The sequence below is a fragment of the Telmatherina bonti genome (assembly GCF_933228915.1).
Source record: "Telmatherina bonti genome assembly, chromosome: 17".
NCBI classification, from domain to species: domain Eukaryota; kingdom Metazoa; phylum Chordata; class Actinopteri; order Atheriniformes; family Telmatherinidae; genus Telmatherina; species Telmatherina bonti.
This window is the reverse complement of record NC_136615.1, coordinates 7,588,731-7,602,287: the sequence shown is the minus strand read 5'-3', so window position 1 is coordinate 7,602,287 and position 13,557 is coordinate 7,588,731. Positions and strand designations below refer to the sequence as shown.

At 54.7% G+C, this 13,557-nt stretch overlaps 1 protein-coding gene across 4 annotated transcripts in view; it reads right to left on the bottom strand.

Moving 5' to 3' along the window:
- The window catches only part of pi4kaa (phosphatidylinositol 4-kinase, catalytic, alpha a), a 38,826-nt gene that overhangs the window by 22,533 nt on the left and 2,736 nt on the right, over positions 1–13,557 (bottom strand). For 2 of the 4 annotated variants that reach the window (XM_079256731.1, XM_079256732.1), the window contains exons 3-21: positions 13,467–13,557; positions 12,272–12,360; positions 12,116–12,188; positions 11,758–12,017; positions 11,619–11,685; positions 10,329–10,477; positions 10,181–10,246; positions 10,010–10,106; positions 9,736–9,927; positions 9,550–9,650; positions 9,351–9,480; positions 9,142–9,271; positions 7,577–7,672; positions 7,313–7,496; positions 7,086–7,186; positions 1,842–2,010; positions 954–1,004; positions 730–838; positions 442–578 (exon numbers count right to left, since the gene is read on the bottom strand). The exon at positions 13,467–13,557 is cut by the window's right edge and continues 3 nt beyond it. In XM_079256731.1, the coding sequence (XP_079112857.1) occupies positions 442–578; positions 730–838; positions 954–1,004; positions 1,842–2,010; positions 7,086–7,186; positions 7,313–7,496; positions 7,577–7,672; positions 9,142–9,271; positions 9,351–9,480; positions 9,550–9,650; positions 9,736–9,927; positions 10,010–10,106; positions 10,181–10,246; positions 10,329–10,477; positions 11,619–11,685; positions 11,758–12,017; positions 12,116–12,188; positions 12,272–12,360; positions 13,467–13,557 (2,292 nt within the window). Of the gene's footprint in view, positions 1–441; positions 579–729; positions 839–953; positions 1,005–1,841; positions 2,011–7,085; positions 7,187–7,312; positions 7,497–7,576; positions 7,673–9,141; positions 9,272–9,350; positions 9,651–9,735; positions 9,928–10,009; positions 10,107–10,180; positions 10,247–10,328; positions 10,478–11,618; positions 11,686–11,757; positions 12,018–12,115; positions 12,189–12,271; positions 12,361–13,466 lie in introns of all 4 variants that reach the window. The other 2 variants (XM_079256730.1, XM_079256733.1) reach the window with 1 other exon arrangement.

Sequence of the window (13,557 nt, the reverse complement as noted above, 5' to 3'; positions counted from 1 at the left end):
CTCGTTATCCATTTTTTCCATTTTCGTTTTGTGCACAAAATCGGAAAACGGATGACGATCCGTTATCTGAATTTTCGTTTTGGATTTTGAAACAAAAAATGTAAAAAAAAAAACAAAACTGTTTTTTCAATTTTTCATATTTTGTTTTAAATAAAAAAAAAAACCCGAACTGCCTGAATGTACTCTGACCGCTACAGCAGTCTGGTCCGCCTGGTCTGGTCTGGGTAGTCCGGTCCGGTCCGGTCCGGGAGCTCCACCATCCCGTCGTCTCCAACACACCTGAATGAGACGAACGTCTCCTCACCTGGTTTCTGCAGAGCGGCTGACGATTCTGCTGCAGCTAAACGCAGCAGGAAGGTGGAGCTCCAGGACCGGACTTGGGCCTCCATTCACTGCATGGTGCACGGGAATGTGTGTGTGTGTGTGTGTGTGTGCTCATACCGGCGTGACGGTGTCGTTCTTCAGTGCTGAGTTGTACTGCAGCTCTGACCGTAATGGTTCTCCACTGGGAAACGTCAGCAGCGGCGACTTGGTGGCGATCTCACAGACTCCTTCGTACCACTCCTCCGGCCACAGACCTGAAGGTTTCAACGCCACAGAGCGTGCCGTAAGGGGGCGTTTGGTGAAAGGAGGTCAGCCAGCTACAGAACGAAACTCTGCAGGATTTCCTGCTTCGCCTAAATCTCAGTAAGTTTGTGTGAAAAGAAAAGACGAGCAGACTTCGTCTACCTGAGCCCTCCACAGCGAAGCCCATGACCACCGAGTAGAGCCAGAAGTCTCTGAACAACTTCTGCAGACGCGGCTTCGCTTCCTTTATCGGTGGAAGTCTCTTCATCAGCTACAGCAGGAAGAGAGGGGGGGATCGCGTTTCAGGTGATGATGATGATGATGAAGAACTGAGTTCATAGGAAGTAGAAAAGTTCATGTGACCAGGAAACAACCAGCCAACTCACCACAGCGATGACTGGGATCAGGACGCCGAGGTTTCCAGCACTGCTGGACGCCTGCAGACAAAGGAAAGTCACTTCATGCACTTTATGGAGAAGAAGCTGCAGAAGTTATGCTGTTTCTACTGGGAACCATGCTTTTCCCAGAGAGATGTTTCTACTGGGAACCATGCTTTTCCCAGAGAGATGTTTCTACTGGGAACCATGCTTTTCCCAGAGAGATGTTTCTACTGGGAACCATGCTTTTCCCAGAGAGATGTTTCTACTGGGAACCATGCTTTTCCCAGAGAGATGTTTCTACTGGGAACCATGCTTTTCCCAGAGAGATGTTTCTACTGGGAACCATGCTTTTCCCAGAGAGATGTTTCTACTGGGAACTTTTCATCTGGGAACTTCTACTTTTCATCTCATCCTGCAGGCAGCTGCAGATCAAACTTTCTGATCAGGACTTTGTGAGACAGTCTGGAGTTGACTGAAGCAACCGCAGCCGGTAGGCCGCCAGCCGTCTTCCACTCCGGAAAATTCATCCGTCCTTTGGTCTCAGAGCCGAATGAGACATAACAGTCAGAAAATCTCCATAATTTAATAGGGGGAAAAAAGCTAAATATTTTATTTTTTCTATTTTGCAGGAAGAAAATTTAAACTTTTCCACTTTCACCATCTTCATGCAGATGGTAAATGTGAAACATTAAGGAGTTAAACTGCTTTCCCAACAGTTTCCTTTTGCCTTAACATAATATATATGCAGAACTCAGACGGCTTACAGGGAAGCTGGATCCTTTTGGAATGAATTAATCTAAAATAAAGTTCTAAACCTGCAGCTCAGACCAGGTCGGAGTCCAGCGGAGAGTTTGTAAGCATCATCATCATCATGCTGGTCATAAGGTGACCTACCTTCAGTGCCGGTCCTTTGTCTGAAGCCCTCTCGCTGGCTCTCTTCCCCTCTAAGCCCAGCTGAACGAAGAGCTCCAGCAGGTTGACCAGCAGCTCGTCCACCATGTGCTCAGCCTGGAGGTTCGCCGCGATGTTACCCAGAGCGTTTATCACGGCCAGGGAGCAGTGTCTGCACAAACAGAGAGGGATCTTTACTTCATCTTCAACGTCTGAACAAACAGCCTCAAAGTAGTTTTACATGTCTGGATTCAGAACGAGGAATACAGATTTATTTCTGTTATTTTACACAGATCAGCAACACGTATCCCCCAGCACGTATCCCCAACACGTTTCCCCCAACACGTTTCCCCCAACACGTTTCCCCCAACACGTTTCCCCCAACATGTTTCCCCCAACATGTATCCCCAACACGTTTCCCCCAACACGTTTCCCCCAACACGTATCCCCCAGCACGTTTCCCCCAGCACGTTTCCCCCAGCACGTTTCCCCCAACACGTTTGCCCCAACACCTTTGCCCCAACACCTTTGCCCCAACACGTATCCCCCAGCACGTTTCCCCCAGCACGTTTCCCCCAGCACGTTTCCCCCAACACGTTTGCCCCAACACGTTTGCCCCAACACGTATCCCCCAGCACGTTTCCCCCAGCACGTTTCCCCCAGCACGTTTCCCCCAACACGTTTGCCCCAACACGTTTGCCCCAACACGTATCCCCCAGCACGTTTCCCCCAGCACGTTTCCCCCAGCACGTTTGCCCCAACACGTTTGCCCCAACACGTTTGCCCCAACACGTATCCCCCAACACGTTTGCCCCAGCACGTTTGCCCCAACACGTTTGCCCAAACACGTTTGCCCAAACACGTATCCCCCAGCACGTTTGCCCCAACACGTTTGCCCAAACACGTTTGCCCAAACACGTATCCCCCAGCACGTTTCCCCAACACGTTTCCCCCAACATGTATCCCCAACACGTTTCCCCCAACATGTATCCCCAACACGTTTCCCCCAACATGTTTCCCCCAACATGTATCCCCAACACGTTTCCCCCAACACGTTTCCCCCAACACGTATCCCCCAGCACGTATCCCCAACATGTTTCCCCCAACACGTATCCCCCAACACGTATCCCCCAGCACGTTTGCCCCAACACGTATCCCCCAACACGTATCCCCCAACACGTATCCCCCAGCACGTATCCCCCAGCACGTTTCCCCCAGCACGTTTCCCCCAGCACGTTTCCCCCAGCACGTTTCCCCCAGCACGTATCCCCCAGCACGTATCCCCCAGCACGTATCCCCCAGCACGTTTGCCCCAGCACGTATCCCCCAGCACCTTTGCCCCAGCACCTTTGCCCCAACACGTATCCCCCAGCACGTTGCCCCCAACACGTTGCCCCCAACACGTATCCCCCAACACGTATCCCCCAACACGTATCCCCCAGCACGTTTGCCCCAACACGTATCCCCCAACACGTATCCCCCAACACGTATCCCCCAGCACGTATCCCCCAGCACGTTTGCCCCAACACGTTTGCCCCAACACGTTTCCCCCAGCACGTTTCCCCCAGCACGTTTCCCCCAGCACGTTTCCCCCAGCACGTTTCCCCCAGCACGTTTCCCCCAGCACGTATCCCCCAGCACGTATCCCCCAGCACGTTTCCCCCAGCACGTATCCCCCAGCACGTATCCCCCAGCACGTTTGCCCCAGCACGTTTGCCCCAACACGTTTGCCCCAGCACGTTTCCCCCAGCACGTTTCCCCCAGCACGTTTCCCCCAGCACGTATCCCCCAGCACGTTTCCCCCAGCACGTATCCCCCAGCACGTTTCCCCCAGCACGTATCCCCCAGCACGTTTGCCCCAGCACGTTTGCCCCAGCACGTTTGCCCCAGCACGTATCCCCCAGCACGTATCCCCCAGCACGTTTGCCCCAACACGTTTGCCCCAACACGTTTCCCCCAGCACGTTTCCCCCAGCACGTTTCCCCCAGCACGTTTCCCCCAGCACGTTTCCCCCAGCACGTATCCCCCAGCACGTATCCCCCAGCACGTTTGCCCCAGCACGTATCCCCCAGCACGTTTGCCCCAGCACGTTTGCCCCAGCACGTTTGCCCCAGCACGTATCCCCCAGCACGTATCCCCCAGCACGTATCCCCCAGCACGTATCCCCCAGCACGTTTGCCCCAGCACGTTTGCCCCAGCACGTTTGCCCCAGCACGTTTGCCCCAGCACGTTTGCCCCAGCACGTTTGCCCCAGCACGTTTGCCCCAACACGTTTGCCCCCAGCACGTTTCCCCCAGCACGTTTCCCCCAGCACGTATCCCCCAGCACGTTTCCCCCAGCACGTATCCCCCAGCACGTTTGCCCCAGCACGTTTGCCCCAGCACGTTTGCCCCAGCACGTATCCCCCAGCACCTTTGCCCCAACACCTTTGCCCCAACACGTATCCCCCAGCACGTTGCCCCCAGCACGTTGCCCCCAGCACGTTGCCCCCAACACGTTGCCCCCAACACGTATCCCCCAACACGTATCCCCCAACACGTATCCCCCAGCACGTTTCCCCCAGCAAGTTTCCCCCAACACGTATCCCCCAACACGTTTCCCCCAACACGTTTCCCTCAGCACGTTTGCCCCAGCACGTTTGCCCCAGCACGTTTGCCCCAAGCACGTTTGCCCCAAGCACGTTTGCCCCAGCACGTATCCCCCAGCACGTATCCCCCAGCACGTATCCCCCAGCACGTTTCCCCCAGCACGTTTCCCCCAGCACGTTTCCCCAACATCTTTCCCCCAACATGTATCCCCAACACGTTTGCCCCAGCACGTTTCCCCCAGCACGTATCCCCCAGCACGTTTGCCCCAACACGTTTCCCTCAGCACGTTTGCCCCAGCACGTTTGCCCCAAGCACGTTTGCCCCAACACGTTTGCCCCAACACGTATCCCCCAGCACGTATCCCCCAGCACGTTTCCCCAACATCTTTCCCCCAACATGTATCCCCAACACGTTTGCCCCAGCACGTTTCCCCCAGCACGTATCCCCCAGCACGTTTGCCCCAACACGTTTCCCTCAGCACGTTTGCCCCAGCACGTTTGCCCCAAGCACGTTTGCCCCAACACGTTTGCCCCAACCACGTTTGCCCCAGCACGTTTGCCCCAGCACGTTTGCCCCAACACGTTTGCCCCAGCACGTATCCCCCAGCACGTATCCCCCAGCACGTATCCCCCAGCACGTTTGCCCCAACAAGTTTGCCCCAACACGTTTGCCCCAACACGTTTGCCCCAACACGTATCCCCCAGCATGTTTCCCCAACATGTATTCCCCAGCACGTTTGCCCCCAGCACGTTTGCCCCCAGCACGTGTCCCCCAACACGTTTCCCCCAACACGTATCCCCCGGCACGTATCCCCCGGCACGTTTCCCCCAACATGTATCCCCAACACGTTTCCCCCAACACGTATCCCCCAACACGTATCCCCCAGCACGTTTGCCCCAGCACGTATCCCCCAGCACCTTTGCCCCAACACCTTTGCCCCAACACGTATCCCCCAGCACGTTTCCCCCAGCACGTTGCCCCCAACACGTTGCCCCCAACACGTTGCCCCCAACACGTTGCCCCCAACACGTATCCCCCAACACGTATCCCCCAGCACGTTTCCCCCAGCACGTTTCCCCCAACACGTATCCCCCAACACGTATCCCCCAGCACGTTTGCCCCAGCACGTATCCCCCAGCACCTTTGCCCCAACACCTTTGCCCCAACACGTATCCCCCAGCACGTTTCCCCCAGCACGTTGCCCCCAACACGTTGCCCCCAACACGTTGCCCCCAACACGTATCCCCCAACACGTATTCCCCAGCACGTTTCCCCCAGCACGTTTCCCCCAACACGTATCCCCCAACACGTTTCCCCCAACACGTTTCCCTCAGCACGTTTGCCCCAGCACGTTTGCCCCAGCACGTTTGCCCCAAGCACGTTTGCCCCAACACGTTTGCCCCAAGCACGTTTGCCCCAGCACGTTTGCCCCAAGCACGTTTGCCCCAGCACGTTTGCCCCAAGCACGTTTGCCCCAACACGTTTGCCCCAACATGTATCCCCCAGCACGTTTGCCCCAGCACGTTTGCCCCAACACGTTTGCCCCAACATGTATCCCCCAGCACGTTTGCCCCCAGCACGTTTGCCCCCAGCACGTGTCCCCCAACACGTTTCCCCCAACACGTATCCCCCGGCACGTATCCCCCGGCACGTTTCCCCCAACATGTATCCCCAACACGTTTCCCCCAACACGTATCCCCCAACACGTATCCCCCAGCACGTTTGCCCCAACACGTTTGCCCCAACACGTTTGCCCCAGCACGTTTCCCCAACACGTATCCCCCAGCACGTTTCCCCAACATGTATCCCCAACACGTTTCCCCCAACACGTTTCCCCCCACACGTTTCCAGCAACACGTTTCCAGCAAAACGTTTGCCGCAACACGTTTACCGGAGCACGTTTCCCCCAACACGTTTGCCCCAACACGTTTGCCCCAACACGTTTGCCCCAACACGTATCCCCCAGCACCTTTCCCCCAGCACGTATCCCCCAGCACGTATCCCCCAGCACGTATCCCCCAGCACGTATCCCCCAGCACGTATCCCCCAGCACGTATCCCCCAGCACGTTTCCCCCAACACGTTTCCCCCAGCACGTTTCCCCCAGCAAGTTTCCCCCAGCACGTATCCCCCAACACGTATCCCCCAGCACGTTTCCCCCAGCACGTATCCCCCAGCACGTATCCCCCAGCACGTTTCCCCCAGCAAGTTTCCCCCAACACGTATCCCCCAGCACGTTTCCCCCAGCACGTTTGCCCCAACACGTTTGCCCCAACACGCATCCCCCAACACGTTTGCCCCAACACGTTTGCCCCAACACGTTTGCCCCAACACGTTTCCCCCCACACGTTTCCCCCCACACGTTTCCCCCCACACGCATCCCCCAACACGTTTCCCCCAGCACGTTTCCCCCAACACGTTTCCCCCAACACGTTTCCCCCAACACGTTTCCCCCAACACGTTTCCCCCAACACGTTTCCCCCAACACGTTTCCCCCCACACGTTTCCCCCCACACGTTTCCCCCCACACGTTTCCCCCCACACGTTTCCCCCAACACGTTTCCCCCCACACGTTTCCAGCAACACGTTTCCAGCAAAACGTTTGCCGCAACACGTTTACCGGAGCACGTTTCCTGCAGCACGTGTCCTGCGGCGCTCACCTGTATCCGTGGTCCTTGTAGTCTTTCGTGGAGTAAACCATGGAGCTGGCCTTGACGCTGATCTGCTGGAACAAATTCCACACTTCCTGGTAGATGTATTGCTGAGAAAAGTAAAGGTGATAAAAAGTTTTTTTGTTAGAATCCGTATCTGGAATAGAAAGTTGTTGTCAGTGTTTAACTGATGTCCTCTTCCTGCAGAAGATCAGCTCAGATGTGTGAGGACTCACATTCCCCGTGATGACCATGCAGCCCAGCTGGTCGATGATGAGGACGTCGAGCTGCGACGGCGGCTGACAGAACTTCTGCTGCAGAATCTGCAGGATGGGCTCCATCACTCTGGGCGTGTCCCGTAAGGCCACGGCGATGTGACCCAAAGCTCTGATGGTGTGGTCCGGGATCAGGTGAGCATCCCTGGGAAGTGGGGGGGAGTTGGAGGTTAAGCTCATTTTATCAAAACACAGCTGAAGATCTCCTTGTTGTCTTTAACTTACTTGTCGTTTTCCTGATAGATGTAGAGACGATTGGACAGACTGGCGAGGAAAGCCTCCACGATGACGTTGTCCATGGTCAGGCCGGCTTTCAGACACCTGAGAGGAAGAGGAGAGGTCAGGCCCACATCCTGGAGGTGATAAAAGCTCAGAAAACTGCTTGCTTCACTGCTGCGCGTCATGCAGCCCAACATGTTGGCAGCTAAACATGTTGGGGACGCACCGATGCCCTTTTTGGGAGTTCAGAACCAGTACCTGAAATGTGAATATCTGCCGATACCGATATTTGCCGATACTAAATCTGTTTATGTGAACATTATTGTGGTTATTACTGCTGTTATAACTGTGTCAGACTTCATCAGGTTGTAATAAAGGACCCATCCTTTCTGAAGTTACCTCACCAATATAAATATAATAATAATAATAATAATAACAATTTCAACAGGTTTTATTCTGATTTGTCACATTTTACCTAAATACAACTATAAATGTGCGGTTTTGGAACAAAGATCCGGCTTTTAGTGCCGTGTTCCTCGTCGCATGCGGCTCTCTGACTCTTGACTTGCGGCTCGTGAAGCAGCCTCTGGCTGTCTGAAAATGCGATCTAAACAAGTCATAATGATCCTCAACGCTGCAGTTCTCTCCACAAACAAGAGCTGCAGGCTGCTTGCAGAAACTCTGCTGTCCTAACGGCCCTAACTGACCCTGTCAGAGTTGCCAGTTCTGGCTGATTTCAGCTGCAGCGAACTCCACCAAAGAGCTGCTCCGTCGGTAGCTCCGTATATATAATGAAAAAGAAACGCCCACATTCTGGAGGCATTATTGTATTTTCACCACATACTGTTGCATAAGAACGCCGTTACTCCGTGTAATATTTAGGATAACCATTCCTTGCTAAGAAGCTGAATGTTGCTGATCTGGCAACGTAGCAGGATACGTAGCGTGGGAACGTTTCTTTTGGGGGGAATGGCGGCTCTCCTCGTCTTAGTATGTTGAGTTCAGCTCTTGTTGAATTAACAGAGAGGATCACTGTTTTAGTGAAACAAAAAAGTCACATTTTAACATTCAAGGCATTTATTTCTTTTAAAACACGTCCGAAGCATCACACACATCTGGCTGACTGGACTAGTGTGGTATCGGTACACTTTATTAATACCAAGTGTAAGTACGAGTTGGTATTGAGCCGATACCGATGCTGGTATCGGTATCGGTGCATCCCTACGCTGAACGTCCAACCTGAGTCGGATATTATTAAAATGTTTCCACATCAGGTTTGATCAACAGCATCATTGAAGCTTCTGAATGTTTTCAGCTGGTCGTCCTGCAGGAGGTGAAACATTTCTGTCCCGCTTCGCAGGCGGTGGAGACGCTTCAGGTCCAGACACAACCTTCTGAGGAACGCTGCAGGATCTTTATGATTAATCATGGTGTTTAATCTTCTTGCTGGTTTGGAGCTCCTGAACCAAACATGTCAGGACACAACAGCCTCTGATCCATGTATGCCAACCTGATCCTGAAGCTTCTACCGGCATCGCTGTCCTGGAAGTGCAGAAGGAAAAGCAGCTCACCTGCAGATGTTATCGATGGAGATGTCCCGCAGCTGTTCGTACATGGAGGGCTGGCTCTTCTTGCTGGAGGTGGAGCTGATGGTGGACTGGGAGTATTCGTTGGTCACGTGGATCTTTATCTCGCCGCCTCCTGTTAAAAAGAATCATTTTGTTCAGGTATGAAGAAGCCGTTCGAGTGTTTCTGAGGAGTTCTGCACTGCTGGTCTCACCTGGAGTGTACTGGCTGTGATATTTGTACAGCTTCACCAAAACGGGGGATGGCACCACCAGGAAGTCTCTGAGCGACGTGGTGACAGAGTGGGCAACGACGGGGAAGCGCTCGCACAGCCGACCCAAACCCTGAAACACACACATCAAACGCTTCCAGCTAAAGGCAACACAGCTCGGTTCATCTCCCCCCCGACTCACCTGCAGGCAGCATATGAGGAGCGGCATGTGGGCGATGATGACTTTACTGGACGTCTTGGACTGCAGCTTCTCCGACAGCTTGGTGCAAAGGTTCTCAGCTCCTGACGGAAAGGAAATCAGTTCAGAGCCAAAACTTCCAGGACAGATTCACTGATCCATGGAAACCGTCCTGGTTCTGATCCTCACCCTGCTCTTCGGTCACGGCCCACACCATCAGGTCCACGCAGGCCGCGTTGGCCTGGCAACGCAGCTTCAGCGGGCTCAGTTCGCTCTGCAGGTACTCCACATCATGGAGGATCCTCTGCAGCTCCGACTGACTGCTGCTGAACTGCTCCAGTACAAAGTCATGGACCTCCTTCACAAAGTCCGTCTGCAGGTCTGGAGCGTGGACAGTAAACAGAGACGTTACGGAACCGGCGCCTTCAGCGGTCGGATGAAGAGAGGCGGAGAGGTTCCTCACCCTTCAGATTGTACAGAGTGTCTCTCAGCATTTTGAACAAAGCCACATACAGCGGGTCGCTGAAGGTTTTGTAGTGGAGATGAAGAGCGGGGTTCATCTGCAGAGAGAAGCAGAAGAGCGACGATGAAGCGGCGAGAAAAGCCGAGACAAACGTCGGAGGAAGCGTCGTACCTCCAGGAGTTCTGCCAAGCTGCCATCCAGCGACTTCAGAAACGACTCGGAGACAAACTGCACCACCTGTTTCACACCAACAAAGAAGAACTTTTTAGTGCGGAGTCCGCCGCAGCGTCTGAGAGCAGACCCGAGTGTTCCTACCGACCATGTGGAGCAGCTGTCGGAGCATTTCCAGCGGGACCTGGAAGTCCCCGGAGCTGCTGCCTGTGAACAGCGGCGAGACGGAGAAGCTGGAGCTGATGGTGGAGAAGTAGTAATCTGGATCCACGGCGCTGCCGTCTGGGAGATAGGAGCCTGAGGAGAGAGGAGAGATCTGGAGATCACACGCACGCAGGGCTGCTCGATGATGCCAAAAATTATCATCACAATTATTTTGAGTGATATTAAGATCTTGATTATTTAACATGATTATCCTTTTATCTTTAACATGAATTTTTTTTAACATTAAACCGTGACTTTTAAAAAAATGTCTTTATGATTCCACAGATTTTAGAAAACAAACAAATAACTTGAAGCTTTGTCCCGACAAAGTGCAAACACTGATGTAAACTGAACAGATAAAAAGAAGTAAGGATTAAACATCTCCGTGCATTATAACCGTCTAATGCACGGTTCGGAGTTGTTTAATCCGCCATGGTCCCACACGTAAATATTTTAAAACAAATTTGGATTTCTTTTCTACAACATTTGCTGAAGTATAGGAACTATTTTACGTTGGTCTGGATGTACGTTTTATACCAAACAACCGCTGTCAAGCTGCAGCGCATTTCTCTCATCCACCTGTTAAAAGACGGCTGATCTGGACCAGCTGGTTAACGCGTTGCTATGGTGACGCCCCGTAACGGAGGGATATTACAGTGTTTAACTGGCCGAACTATGTATAGGAAAATAATGCAGCCAGTTGTCACTGACAATGGTATAAACTATGTTTAGGTGAACTTCCACAACCTACTGCAGTTATTCTACATTGACCTGCAGCCGGAGCCGACTGAGACTCGCCGCCTGGGAGTGCTTTAGGACGGGAGAGGCTCCCGCTGCTCCTTCCTTACAGTAACTGCAGAACAATATGTGTCTTCAAGTCAGTCGCCAAAACACCAGAAAAGTCTCTAATAACTCCAGTAAAAGCTGCTAGATTTGTCGCTTTTAACAAAAAACGTCTCCAGATTTAGCGAGAAAGTCTCCAAGGTGGCAACAGTGTCTGAATGAAAGCAAAGCGGCTGTGGGAGGAGTTTACAGCACAGCGCTGCAACGCCAGAGACGCTCGATTAGCAGCTGAAAACAGCAGGAGAGGAAACTGCAGAGAGAAAAATAATCACACCCTTTTATTTTTATCATGGTTGAAAACCCAGATCGTACTGAGATTAAAATCAGATTATTCGCCCAGACCTAATTATTCCAAGGCCAGAATATTTCCCAACAACCCTCAGCTTCTTACCTTCAAAGTACTGAGCAGAGGGATCGCCTGGCGAGCTGGGTGTGAGTGCGATTCGCTCCGGACTGGCCTGCAACAGGAAACACACTGGTTTTTTTCTGCAGCTTTAGCTTCGCCATCTTGTAGAACACAGAGCCGGTACCTGCTGGGACGCACACGTCCCGGGGCTTTTACGTTTCAGCGTGTCGCCCTGACACACGGTCAGCAGCGAGCTCGGGAGGATGGAGCGAAAGTCGCTGAAGGACCGCCGGCGGGCCGCGTCGCCGTCGTCTGCCGGAGAGGCAGCGGGAGCCGCGGGGCGAGGAAACAGCTTGGTCAGCAGCGACTCGTCCGTGTTGCTGTAGCGACCAAATGCCCTGGCGACGCCCAGCAGGGTGGGAACCGTGTACCTGCACAGGTAGTCTGCACGGACACGTTCACATGAATGCTTGAAAGTAACACACACAGGAAGCAGGCGGTGTGTATGTGTGTGTGTGTGTGTGTGTGTGTCACACACGTACCTTTATCATGACTCTCTGGGTTTTTGCAGATGTCCTGCAGGACCTGCATGATGTCCATGACCGCCTCCAGGATCTGAAACGGCCCGTTTGAAAAGTTAAAAAGTTACGGATGTTGCAGGGAATTCTCACCTGCTGTCAGAGCTCACGTGCACACACCTGTCGCCGCAGGTCGTCATCACGCTGGGCGACATCTGACAGAAGCGTCACGAGACAAAAGCTGAAGTTTTCTGCAACTGGAAGCGTTTCTGCAAGAGACAAAGGGCAACAACCATTTTCTGTCAAATAAACGGGATCAAGTTCAGCAACACGCCTCGGCTGCAGCGACACGCCTCGGCTGCAGCAACACGCCTCGGCTGCAACGCCTCGGCTGCAGCAACGCGCCTCGGCTGCAACGCCTCGGCTGCTGCAACGCGCCTCGGCTGCAACGCCTCGGCTGCAGCAACACGCCTCGGCGGCTGCGACACGCCTCGGCTGCAGCGACACGCCTCGGCTGCAGCGACACGCCTCGGCTGCTGCAACGCGCCTCGGCTGCTGCAACGCGCCTCGGCTGCAACGCCTCGGCTGCAGCGACACGCCTCGGCTGCAGCGACACGCCTCGGCTGCAGCGACACGCCTCGGCTGCAGCGACACGCCTCGGCTGCAGCGACACGCCTCGGCGGCTGCAGCAACACGCCTCGGCGGCTGCAGCAACACGCCTCGGCGGCTGCAACACACCTCGGCTGCAACGCCTCGGCTGCAGCAACACGCCTCGGCGGCAGCAACACGCCTCGGCGGCTGCAGCAACACACCTCGGCGGCTGCAACACACCTCGGCTGCAACGCCTCGGCTGCAGCAACACGCCTCGGCGGCAGCAACACGCCTCGGCGGCTGCAACACGCCTCGGCGGCTGCAACACGCCTCGGCTGCAACGCCTCGGCTGCAGCAACACGCCTCGGCTGCAGCAACACGCCTCGGCTGCAGCAACACGCCTCGGCTGCAGCAACACACCTCGGCTGCAGCAACGCCTCGGCTGAAGCAACACGCCTCGGCTTAAGCTGCAACACGCCTCGGCTGCAGCGACACGCCTCGGCTGCAGCGACACGCCTCGGCTGCAGCGACACGCCTCGGCTGCAGCGACACGCCTCGGCTGCAGCGACACGCCTCGGCGGCTGCGACACGCCTCGGCTGCAGCGACACGCCTCGGCGGCTGCGACACGCCTCGGCGGCTGCGACACGCCTCGGCGGCTGCAACACGCCTCGGCTGCAACGCCTCGGCTGCAGCAACACGCCTCGGCTGCAACACGCCTCGGCTGCAGCAACACGCCTCGGCTGCAACACGCCTCGGCTGCAACACGCCCTGGCTGCCGCATACCTCTGGCTTTCCGTTTGGAACTTTCTTCAATCCACTGAACTTTGGGAAGGCCTTTGAGCAACCCGAGCAGGTAGGGGACAATCACGTCTCT